The sequence below is a fragment of the Anopheles stephensi genome, chromosome 3 (genome assembly GCF_013141755.1).
Source record: "Anopheles stephensi strain Indian chromosome 3, UCI_ANSTEP_V1.0, whole genome shotgun sequence".
Classification (NCBI taxonomy): Eukaryota; Metazoa; Arthropoda; class Insecta; order Diptera; family Culicidae; genus Anopheles; species Anopheles stephensi.
The window spans coordinates 32,234,746-32,247,901 of record NC_050203.1 but is presented as its reverse complement, the minus strand read 5'-3'; the positions used below and the strand labels follow the sequence as shown (position 1 = coordinate 32,247,901).

The window sequence follows — 13,156 nt, the reverse complement described above, 5'->3', positions numbered from 1 at the left end:
GATCTAATGTCATGAGTATGAATCTACACTAGACCGACAGCTCGCAGTTACAGGCTCATTTACAATGATTAACTGATTTAAACCAAAGAAAAACTACGCTAGGCTGTGTAATAAGACTCTTCATAAAATGTATCCCTACAATATCAAGCTTCATAAACACGTTATAAACAGCTTTATATAAAAGTTTGTTTTTAAACACACATTTTTTACTTTTTTTGTACAGGTTATGAATCAAATATAACTCGTTAAGAGTTAAATGGTTCGATTATTTCGAAACAAACACAATGAGATAGAAAGACGTGAGATGATTCTAATCCTTTCTATTTTTTTCATATTTTGGAAATATGTTTCCTGCCCTAGAAAGAATGTCCTAATAATTGCCTGATAAGTCAAAATAAACCTTATATAAGTACCGAGTGTAGAAGTTTTAAGAACGAATATTAGGCTCGTCATCAGTTGGTATGGAGCGGAGTCGGATAGCAGCCAGTCTCAAGAGAGCACCGAACGACGGGTAACGAATCCCGCCCGGATCATATCTCCGTATGCAGGACTGATTATCCACGTTCAATGTTCAATTTCCATTTTGCATAATTTTGAAAAAAATACTCAAACGTAAGGAAAAAATACCACTCACCAGACTTACTTAGTAGCCCACCACTGTAAGTTAGCGCTATTTTATTATGCCTCTTTCTACTCACATATTTCTCCATTCTTGCACTTTCAAAACTGCCAATAAATCGACAAAGTAATTTTATTCTTCACTAACCATTACAACGTTGGTTGGCATTTGATGTACATAACGATCGCAAAACTGCATTCAGCGCAACACCAATAACATCCTTGACATGCTGTAAATGATACCGACAAATGGCACAACAAAGCGGCTCACACACACACACTAACCCGCCCGAGATCATCCCCGGCCCATTTCGCGAGCCGACGAGCGTTTGCCTTAATTACTTTGGACTTTTTCCAAAGCTAGTTTCCATTATTATCACGTAATAAACACCCTCTAGGACACCATCCGCTTTCGGTTATGCCCGTCCGCACTGGATACCGGACAGTAGCGGAATTGACACTGTAATCGATCGTTACATTTTCCCCGAATATACACCGAAAACAGCGAAACATTGTTCCGTTTTCCTCGGTGGTTTTCCCCCCTCGATTTAAAGAAGCAAATCAACCGTGAAGCGATTGTGCCGAACGTGAAGCTAATTGGTGTTAAATTTCGGTGTGTAAATTTACAAAACAATTCGGCACGGAACATCGGCAAAAACGGTAGAAAAAAGTGTGCTTAACTAGAGCAAACAAGCGGGAGCACATCTCTGACACACACACACACGTACAGCTAGCTGGCGATGCGATAGACTTTGATTGGATTACACCCACCAATTCCGGGCGGCTCGGGTGATCCGATCCGACGCTTCCACATGCCCTCGGTCGGTGGTTGTTATTATGCGAAATTGCTAAACAAAGCATAAAATCACACATACGCACACACACACACCCGTTGAATTTCCTCTTCAATCGAGATCAAGTGCAGCGAGCAGTGACAGCAGCTACAACAACACAACAACGAGAGAACAGCACGAGCAAAACACACCAACAAAATAGAAGATTTGACAGTACAATAGAGGGAAGAACACGCACGCATACATTGGCCAATGTTTACCAATTTTCCGTACCGTTTCATATGCTCTTTTTCCCTCCCTCCCCGCACTGGTTTTTCCAGTGAGCGAGAGCCGTGGTGATGAGAAAATTCTTCGCGATAAAAATAAACCGCTCACAGCGGCTCACAGCGCGCCAGTTTCGATTGAATTTTCTGTTTACGAAACAAACCGTGGGTTGAAAGGGGGGGGGGTGACAGGAAATGTGTGCCAAGAATTGTGTGGGCGCAAATTTCCCAGCACGCGACCAACGGACACACCCACAACCCCACCCGCACCCGGGACTGGAGACTGGATGGATGCGTGCAAATTGCTACCACCTTCCAACACGGTGGCCCTTTTTTCGCAGAAACTACCACCGAGGGTTTTCTCACACAGACACACACTTAAACTTGCTAGTAGCCACCTTCACCTCACAAAGCAGGAAGGTTGAGGAAGGCGTCCACAAAAGCGGGACCGCCGGCACTGTAATAAAATGACATAATGATAGCTCACAATAATTACGCTTAACCCGATGATGATGGTGATGGCCGCGTTGCAACCGTAGACATAGCGCGCTCTGTACCGAAGCCGGCAACAACAACAGCTGAAAAAGGGGGGCCCCCCATGCTAGAGAACTGCCCAACTGCCCTCATACTTGGGGCCGGTCCCTAACGATGGTGATGCGCACGTTGCGTATTATTAAGTGCTGACCACTTTTTACCATGCGGGACGTGGAGAAAGATTGCATACTGGGGCCTGGTGCACCCGATGCGCTCTTTAATAATGCACTGTTGTGACCAGCTGCACGTGTGTGGGTGCGTGTGTGTGTTTTTGTTAGAACATTTTGTTCAGGTCGGGTTGTTTTATCTCCCCGGCTTCGCTATTGTTTACGGTGTAGGTTGTAGATTTTATCGTACTTTGAAACAAATTGGACAAAGGTTTAACACTTTGTTTGAGTAATGTAATTAGATTGTGAGTATGATTATTCACATTATCATGTATCTTGTTTTATTCTATTCCTTTTCGATTGTGTAAGGGGAAGTGAACAATTAGTAAATCATCATCATGGAGTTTGAATTCAAATTATGAATAAAATTTTGTTGTACGAGAAAAGTAAGAGAAATATTGAATTTATAGCAAGGGAAGGGGCGTACAGTAGACTCTTGAACAGGGTTCCCCAAACTTAAAGATGCAAGAGACCCACTGACTCCTAAATCATACCTTCATATTAATATAACATGCCATCAATTTGTCTAAATAATGTCTGAGTCTTTTAAAAGTAAACGTAACAATTTTAATAAGATTTATAACTGACAAGTCGGGCTTTTTTGAAAAATGATACTTATAATTTTATTTTAGTGGTTTTGGCTAAAAGATTTTTTTAACAAAATGGTTTAAGTCTGATAATTTAACGGAAAGGCTCTAAGTAATTATTAAGAATTACGCAAATAAGTGAGGAATTAGATTAGGCAAATAGTTATTTAATAAGTCAATAATCACTTACAATAATTAAAACGAATTTCTAAAACCGTAAACGTCTTTGAGAAATATATGTTCTGGATTTTTTGACAACACTAAAATATCCATTTTCATTAGTGTTTATGTGGGTTATTGTTATAAAAAATCATTAAAAAACATTGTAAAAAAATCCAGAAGGATTTTTCTTTAATTTCCATTTCCAAAAAACTGCCAGCGAATCGAAAAATCGTTATTAATAATACTCATACTAATCATAGTCTTTTTTTTCTTCCGATATAAATTGCCTCTTTTGTACAGTTTGATATAAGCAATAACCTTCAAAGTTTATCAAAATAGTTTTCTAAATAAAAAGCTTTTGTAAAACTCTTTGCTTAAAGTTCCCTCGCAATTCCCGCTTTACTTTTCTCAGTTTTTATATTCTGAATAAAATTCATTGTGTAATTAACCAATGATTTGTAATTGTTTACACAATTCCTCCATACTATGTTCAAAAAGTTTTGAACCTGCTTCACTTCAGATTTTTATCGCAAATAAGGATATGCAAATACGAAATTAATCCAAAGTATTCGAAAAGTCTGCAAAAGTGCAAACCGCAATATGGAAACCCCTGCTCCAGATAATGATATTCAATCATGAATGAACAAAAAATGAACTATTTTCGCATTAGAAAGATAGACGAATGCGCTATTACAATCAGTAAACAGAGAATTTATCAACAAAAACTATCCCACATTATGATCACTTACGATCACCTAAATCTTATGGTTTTATGTAACCATAAAAAATAATCTAAACAGTGAGGCGTATAATCGAACATGGGATTTTGCTGAGTTATTCTCCTCATTACTTTAACGTTACGTTTGCAATGAACACATGACAAGATAGCAGCACCAACACCCAACCCGTGTGTATTACATTCGCTTTAATGATAATGACACTCGCCCGGTTGGCAACCGCGTTCGGTCCCTTTCGGCTCGGCGTTCTACCTTTCCGAAAGCGAAAGATACTGTCAACCTGTACCATTTCCCAGCGAGTCCATAATTTTCGCCAGCGCACTGCAGACACAGACACAATCATTGGGGCAGTCCTGCATCAACCGGAAACTTCGACTGTGCTCTCGCCACCATTCTTCCTGTGCTCGTGTTTCCCGCTTTATACTGGTGCCTCTGCTATCTTCCCAAGCTGCAGAAAATTTTGTCGCAGGCCCATCAAATTGCCCCGCAGCAGCGTTGGATCAACGCCCGCACCGAAAATCGGCCGTCTGTTGTTATTATAGCCAACGCTCATGCTTTCGGCCCTCCCCGTGTATTGAGGAAACGATTGGAGCTCAAGGAGACGAGACTTCCCTTACGAGTTTATCAATGGAAGCCGGCAATGTAACAATCGGTCGATGTTTCATACAATCGATTTATCCTCCCTCCACCTCGCAACCACTCGCTTCGCATAGCTTGCCGACGGAGCTAACGAAACCGATTACGACAGGTAATTATCGGAATAGCCACACTGGGTCCAGGTCGTCTGTGGTTTCCCAAAGCGCGGGGGAAAGTTTTCCACCCAATGTCACCCCGTAGTAGCCATTAAGTTCACGCACACTACCCCATAGAAGAACACACACACACATGCAGGTCGAAGGGTGATTTTGTGGGATTTCTTCGAATTATTTACCCATAACAGCAGTAGCTGTGAGCCAGTGAACGTTCAGACCGGTTGCAATACCAATCATCTACACCCTCCTGGCGGTATTAAGCGTTGTTATTGATCCCCGCGTAAACCAACCCCCACGTGCGAGAGGTGGATTTAAGCTTTTTGCTTAAGTAAAAGGTGAAGAAAAAAAACACACACAACATAAAGCCACTCCAGAGAAGAATTAACCTTGCACTCTATCGATTCGGGGACCAACTCCTGGCCGGGAAGTGCTTCGCTTTTCCTGGATTTTGTTTCGACCTTTTTCCTTTTCCATGCCCAAAATCAGAAGGGATGTTACAGCGCAATAAAGCCACTTTCGCCCGTCCTTCACTACGTCAGGGCTACGTCCCATCCACCTTCGGTAACACACTCTCGGTAAAGTCGTAAAACAAGCAATACCTCTGCGTCGGGTTTTTCCGAGCATTCGGGGACCTCTTGCTTTGCGATTGCCCAGCTCCCGCTACGAGCTTTATCGATCTGCTAGAGTCTCGTGCTTACTCTTTCTGTTCCTGAAGTTCTGCAGGGCATGAACTTTAGGCTAGCGGGCTAGATGAGCGATCCGAAGTTCGAAGTTTAATGGTGTCTATTAAAATTATAGAAAATCATCCCTCTGGGAGGAAATTGACGATCAAAGCATCAGCTAAGGTCGTAAAGATCAGTGTACAGATAGAACGCTGGAACCCCTTGAAGTAGGAAACATAATTTTCTAATGACAATGAAATGCTTTAGTAGCGGTGCTAAGTAGGTTCCATGGGACGCGTACCGTTTGTAGCTTATTAAAAAGATAGTACACATCATGCTGAGAAGTGGCCTTTTGGAGAGATTAGAACGAAAGCTGCACTGCGTAAGGAGATCTATTTTTGTGATTAATCATGCAATAACTAATTTACATCGTTGGAAAGCATATTGTTTTAAAAAATATAAAGATAAAACCAAAACAAACGTCGATTCCTGCTTTGATTGCTATCAGAGTTTTCGATACCCAATCAGGAATAAACATATTTTGTGAACATATCATCTGGGTCTGAGCTCAGATAACAACTGAATCTGTTTAGAGCTGAAGCAATACCATGCGGCTTTGGAAGAAATTCAAAATTGAAAAATACAGCCCTATTTGGGCAATGAAGGCTTAAGCCCTTCCTTGGCACTATACTATCTCCGGAGGTTCCGGCCTACCATTTCAGGATTTCTTTGAGCTAATTTTATCCGTAGAAATGTAGTCAGCCCTTCGTACGGTGAGGCGGTCTTAATACGATTTGAACCTTGATGCCGTGTAAAGACCTGCTGCTGTTGCCTTGGCTATTAGACGGTCTCCAATTGTTGCTAATACATTGAATTAAAAGGTAAACTGTCTAGACCCACTTTTGTTTCATTTATTTCACTAATCTTTTACTCTTAACAGAGGCATTGAGACTCTCCCAGATAGATAGTCTAGAGTACATGCTATCTCCAATAGAGTACTGGCTATCATCAATATCCCTAACCTCTATATCTAGACTCTAAAAGTTAAGGATAATGGCTACTGCAGTTTACAACAGAACTCTCCAATCACTAGATATCACATAGCATTATCTAAAAGAGGATTGTAACTCTAGACTCAGGAGCCCTCTTACCCTTTTTGTGTAAGTCAATTTAGTTCCAGTAAAAAGATTCCACTTCTATATTTGTTTCGCATATCACATCATCCACTTTATTGGAGGCAATAATACTCCAATAAAGGAATAAAGAACTTTACATCCTCCCTGAATTAGAAAAGGATTTAGGCTATTTTGAATAAGCAAGTTCTTTGACAAAATCCGGAAATCCGCAAGTCGAATTCCGTTTCATATCTCCCTAGTATTTGGCTATATGGAGAAGCCTAGTAAGCTATTTTATGATCTGCTTGCGATCAAATAGACTATTATACTAAAGAAGGATAATACGCCTAATTATTTGATATTTATCCCAATTTTTAAAGAAAATAGCTTATCAACAATGTTGCTGGCGTTAATCGACCCATTAGCTCTTCTCACTCAGCTTCTTTAGCAAGCGCATGATTTAAAAGCTTTTTTAATAATTAAAACCTCAAAACACTCCACACATCACACACACACACACTGGCAAAAAACCAGCGCGGGAAAACCGGGCCAAACAAATTATGTCTATCGCACTGTATCCCTTCTTCCACACGCTTCTAGATCGAATTTCAATTTTCATTCGCAAAAATTGATTAATTTCGCAAAAAACCCTCACACGCCTTCCACGTCGCGACCGTCCTCGTCAGCACAGCCCGTAAAAATCGATTCTTGTGTCACGGTATGGGCGATTCCAGCACCACCAGCATAACCTTAATTTTCAAGCTCACCCACCGGGCCCCCTAGCAGTGTGGAATTCCCCTGCGATCATAATCGCTACCGTAATCGAAATCGAAACGTATCCAAGAAAACGCCCGTCCCGTCCAAGGGAATTCGGGCGATGGGATAGCAGGCAGAGCATACAATATTCTGCAACACGTGAGTACGACATCGGGACATCCCAATCGCGTCCGGAGGAATGTAGGTGATCCCAAAACGACGAGGCACTAACCTAACCTACAAAATCGGATCAGTTCCACACGGCGACACCGGACCGCACCACACAAAGTCCACTCGTATCAATCATTTCTAAGCGCTACCCTTATCTCCCACACACAATGTGGTGGTTGTATGTGTTGTTGGCTTTAAACCACCCCGCCGTTCATTTTCCTCCTGCACCTGTACAATCCTCGGACCCGACGGAACACTTACCATTCGTCCCGCTTATCAGCGGATAATTGCTATCGCGGCCTCCTATCAGCGTCTTTAATCCCGTCTCGATCAACGTCGGTGACGCTCGATCCCGATCGCTCATGATTGCTGCCGATGTCGATGTCGATGCCGATGAGCCACCGCTGCTACTGCTGCTGCTGCTGCTGCGTTGTTGCTGTTGTTGCGGCGTCCACGAGAACAGCGGGACGTCGGACGCTCTCACTACGGGCAGCTCTATTTTCGTCGCCGTGGTTCCAAACTTTTCCTTCCCGAAACCGAACCCGAACCGATCGACGGATCTCGCACTCGCTATTGCGCTATTCGCGTGCCTTGTCAGGGACTTTTCTTGTGGTTGCTGGTGGCTTTGCAGGCCTTTGTTTGCACTTGCGAAAACAGGGATCGCGTCGCGTAGAGAGCGCACACTAACGCTGTATATAACGCTATGAACTATGTATTGCTATCGTGATATTACAGTTGCGAATTTTTTTTTTTTTGATTCAATATTGCTTGGTTTTCGCTTTTAGCGCGCACAGACACACTCCTACCGGAAAGGATCTTTGAGACCACGTGGGGTGGGATGGGGCTGGGCCGTTGTAAGATAAGGTTTCCCCACGCCCGTTTTCCGCTTCTTCTAGCGCTTTGCAGTAACAAACAACAATTTTTCACGCTAGTAACAATTCGCACGCCTTACACGCCCTCGCTGGTAGTGAAAAACACGCACTGCGAACTAACAACTTAATTTCGTACGGATCGTACGGGCACTCACTCACAACGCGCACACACACACTTATACATATAAAGATGCACACAAACACACAGCCACTGGAGGGAAGCAAGGCGTGCTCGCCTTGGAATCCGGGAGGATTTTCTTTTTTTTTTTCGAAATCAAACGATTCTCTAGCTGCCGTACGATCGGAACGCCTTAACAACGATCGAACCGATCATTTTACACCGTAACAACACCACCGGATGTCTCACGACCTCTCAACAGCTAACAACACAACACATAATCAGGATGCCGTTACTGCAAAACAATAATCCAAACCGGTGGGGGGAGGGGGGGAATTGAAGAATCGTTATTTTTTTAAGTTGGGAATAGGCCGAGATAGCTCTTGCTCCAGGAGCTTGACCGGAGTTCACACCGGAGTCTGAGGCACACCAGAATCACGAGGATCTTTGAGTGATGGAGCTTTACGGAGCTGTAGCGGGAGCTAGTGTTGCGCCAGGTAGGGAGTTCCCCGTCGAGTGTGGTGACGGTCTGGTTTCTAGAAGTACTCCCAATCCCAGAAACCCTTTACCAGTGTCATCTGTTCGGCCTACCGAAATGTGGCCAGCCCTTTTCGCAGTACGACCGAGGCAAGGAGTAGAATGTTTCGCCTATTACAAGTGGCTGAGGCCAAAACACACGCGCGCACAAACACACGACCGTATTCGCGAATCCTCAAGAGTTGAAGATTTGGTTGCTCGATGGTAGAGTGGGAGTGTAGGCAGGTAGAGGAAAGAGGCCGTGTTCGATAGCTCAGTGCTATTATCCTTTACACCGTACCGCGGTTTACTACTAACTGAACGATCCCGAACACCCGAACAGCACACGGGTTCAGTACATTTTCGCAAACAGTGAGCAAACAACACTCTCGCTCTTGCTCTTTCGAAACTGTACTCACACACACACCCACCTAAAGAGCGCCCCAACACACAAAAACAAAAGACGATTAGTGTCTCTGGGAAAATTCACTTCCTCGCTCACAGTCTCTCGGAAAATGGGTTTTTTTTCCCAAGAAAAATCACCCACAACACAACACAGATGACGTACTCGGACGGTTTAAGCTCTCGTTTGACAGCACGTAGCGCATGGTTGCGAGAACAGCTGCCAGACACACGCACACACACGGGGTAGCCGCTACTTCGCCCAAGGACCTACTACGATCCGTTGCTACCCATTTTGATTCTGTTCGCCGAAAATTATTCTTTTCTGTTGTATTTTCCCGCTCTCTTGCTTACACTCTCCCTCTCTCTCTCACGCACTCACACACACAAGGGAAGAGGAAAAACAAAACGTACTCACGTGCTCACACACCACGACAGTAGGCACAGGTGTAAGGGCGCGAACCGGACCCGTAGCTTTTTTTTTTTCTTACGGAGGATGTGTGGAAGTGTGAGCCGAATGTGAAACCACCACCACCGATGGGCGCGAGTTTTTGAAGTGAAATGGCGAGTCACAGCTCGCGACGGATCTATGAAGATTTTCCGCTCACTTTTCCGGCGCGCGCGCTCTCGCTCTCTCTCGGGATCACTATCTCTCTTTTGTTTTTTTTTTCGCTCTGAGTCGTTTTGTGTGTGTGTGTGTTTGGTGCTGTTCTCTGGGCAGCATTAGAGATTAGATTGGCAGATCAAATCGCGCTCTAATGGTAGTAGTGGTGTAGAACACGCTTCTACAACAGACACTACTATATATATACAAGCTGGGATTTTAAATAAACAAACAAAAACCCAACAAAAAACATTTTCATTACAATCATAACAAACTGTTACAATGTAATAAAACTAACGCAATGAGAAACCACACTCACACACACACACACGCACTCTTTAACTTTGTTTCCTTAGAACATTCTAGAACTAATGCGTAGTTTCCATGCACTATAGTTATTTGTACATTTTTTTTCGAATTAACGAAACTTGCTCCCGAATCTCGGTAGCTTTATCCTCAAATTAAAATCACTCCCACCCCACATGCCTTCGTACGCGCTCACGTGTCCCTCGCACAAAACATAAACATTCCACATTCCTGGGAAATGGCCGAACAGGATGAGAGCTTTTTCCCGATAAGCCTCTCCCACTCTCTCTCACACACTCACTTTAGCCCACTTCTAGCAGGATATCACATCAGCCAGAACCTGACTGGCTTGGTTCCTGGTTGGGAGTGAAGGATACTATGAATGCCCATCGCCACCACCACTACTCCTCCACCGGTCGAGTTTCATCGATTCTTGAGGCCGAAAAGTTTCGGGTTGTAATTACTTTTTTTTTCGATCAGAACTTTTCTACTGAACGTCCTTGATGGTACCAGGTATTGGTGAGGGAATCACGATTCTTGCTTTCCACTTCCGTTCGCGGTTGGGAGTATTGGAAGTGGTGCCTTTATTGTCCTTTGGGTTTTCTTTCTCTCACTCCCATCACCACGATACGCACGATTGCTTTTCGGAAGTGTCATAAAAATGGGTCCCCTTTGAATGTAAAATGGCCAGGGCTCATAGAACGATCATAGAACAGAACTTTGGACGACTTTCCTTTCAGTAGTCCCCCAACACTGGTTACACTGGTCCTGGATCCTCCTGCTTCACTCACTCACTCGCTCACAACCACTGTCCTATCGTGAAGTACTGGCGTCCACTTTATTCACTGGCCTCCATAGCTTCTCACACAACAGGAAGTATGTCCATTTGGTCGACCCTCCAAAAACCTCAAACACTGTACAACATCAATTCTTATCATTTAAGGAATATATCAACACTTCTAACATTTCTTTCCCCACAGAGAATGTATCACACTGCTGAGGTTCGTGGTGGAAAAAGCTCACTCACTTCACATAGAAACCCTCGCAGTGGAGTCACTCGTTCCTCGGCGAGAGTCCGCTCACACACCATTACCACGCAACGAGGCCATTAGGTCGAAACGATGCATTTTTTGCCAACTCAAACGTTTTTTTTTTTCTTTTCGACTATCTCTAGTTTGGTAGATTGGGTCGCGGATATCCTTGCCTTTTTTTTGCTACTTCGATGAGTGTATCCACCCACGGCTAAAATGAGTTCCGGTCACATCCTATATACGATCACATTCACACTTTACACTCTAAGAACTCATCACACGAATATTCTTAGCCGTGGCTTGTGTTGGTTGTCTATTAAAACAAAAACAGAGAATCCTTTTTTAAAGCACACTATTCTTCATCTACCAACTATATCACAATGCACAACATCACCCGGAAAGTCACAATACCTATCACAACCCTGCAGCGTTAGGCTCTGGTGTCCATCGACGTCCACCTTTCTTCTAAGACAAATTCTAACAGCGCACGGGGTTGCTTCTGGCTGGTGAGCGCGAATACACACCACCCAGCTGAGTGTCCGGTTCTCAATCCCACTGTAGCGGTTGCGCACGCGGTTTCTTCACCGGCAATCCACCGGTGTGCACGTGAGCCATTCGTTTTTAGGCATCTCGCTCTCACGCAACGAGAGAGAGAGAGAGTATCCATCACGAAAGCCAGCATAAAAAGAGCGCCCGTAAAACAGAGAGTGCTTGTATGTGTTTGTGTGTGATCAGAACGACCAAGCGAGAGAGCGAGAGAGTCACTAAACAGCACGCTGGTATAACGCGGCTCCATCACCGTGTTCTAGAACTGTGAAATCTAACTCCAACACCACAACTACACACAGCACCACACGGAAACACGCTAAACAAACACACCAAATCGAGCCACTAACCCATCAACACCAACACATAGAGAAGCCGAAGAAAACGCGCAAAAACAATAGCAGTGTGTACTTTGGGCGATATACTAAAGCCTACTACGCTGGTCGAAAGATGGCGTGCGTGCGTGCTCGCAAAATCGCCGTCGGATGAAGGTAGCGGTTGCCGGGATACTAACGTCACCGTGGCGCTGGTTGCTATCTCGAAGCGCCGTGCGTTCTGTCTGCGAGCCCGGCGTACACGCGTGTTTGATTGTGTTAGATAGTGATCATGTGGCCGTGCGGAATCGTGTGCGCTCGCGGCCGATTGTCTAGAAACGTGTTTGCCGACAACGGTGTTTTTTTTTAATATTTTGGTTAAGACACTTGTTCTTTGATGCTAGTTTTTTTTACTTCTTTTCTTAAATTAACATAGATTAGCAGTAACAAAATGATTCACTTTGTTTGGAAGAACCATTCAATATTTTGTGTATTTAAGCGCACGTAAACAACAAACCCCCGGCCTGCCTACGATGTGAGCCGATTAGGATGTGTGAGTAAGTGAGACCACAGGGCCCGTCAAACTGTGCTGTGCTAAGCAGAAACAGACGAAAGGTTTAGCCGGCCAAAAAACCCTGAACCCGTGGTTGTCCCACCGTACTGCCAACGCACAAGATAACGTCCACCGGCACCGGCCAACGTGGATTCTCCTGCGAGCCTCACTCTCGCAACTGTGCCCGTCCGTTATCTATCAGCGATGTCTCTCCGCTGGAACCGAATATGTTTCCTGGGGTCTTGTCCTTTTTTTTTTGGGTGTAAATTATGCTGAGCTTCTCTCTCTCTCTCTCTCTCTCTCTCTCTGGTTTAATGATTTTGCTTTGATGCCTTCTTTTCATGTTGCTGCTTCTTGAGACGGTTTTCGGTTTATTCGGTCACACATTCCCGCCGGTCGAGCGTACGAACGCTTTTAACCTTATTCAAATTTCGTCACCTAAAATAGGCAGCAACAAGACACATGTATGAGAAGCGCCCTTTCGTTGGCCCATCGATCGAAGACAAACGGCGGAACATACGGACGATTTTTGGTACGCGGGTTCCTTACAGGGGTTTACCAGCCGACTTGCCTACA

At 44.1% G+C, this 13,156-nt stretch overlaps 1 protein-coding gene across 2 annotated transcripts in view; it reads right to left on the bottom strand.

Annotated features, from left to right (window-relative positions):
• LOC118509539 (thyrotroph embryonic factor) overlaps window positions 1-10,057 on the bottom strand; it is a 158,757-nt gene extending 148,700 nt beyond the window's left edge. Inside the window, exons 1-2 of one of the 2 annotated variants that reach the window (XM_036050284.1) lie at window positions 9,393-10,057; window positions 7,580-9,255 (exon numbers count right to left, since the gene is read on the bottom strand). In XM_036050284.1, the coding sequence (XP_035906177.1) occupies window positions 7,580-7,682 (103 nt within the window). In that variant the 5' untranslated portion in view covers window positions 7,683-9,255; window positions 9,393-10,057. The remainder of the gene's footprint in view (window positions 1-7,579; window positions 9,256-9,392) is intronic. The other variant, XM_036050283.1, reaches the window with a different exon arrangement.
• Window positions 10,058-13,156: the final 3,099 nt, after the last annotated feature.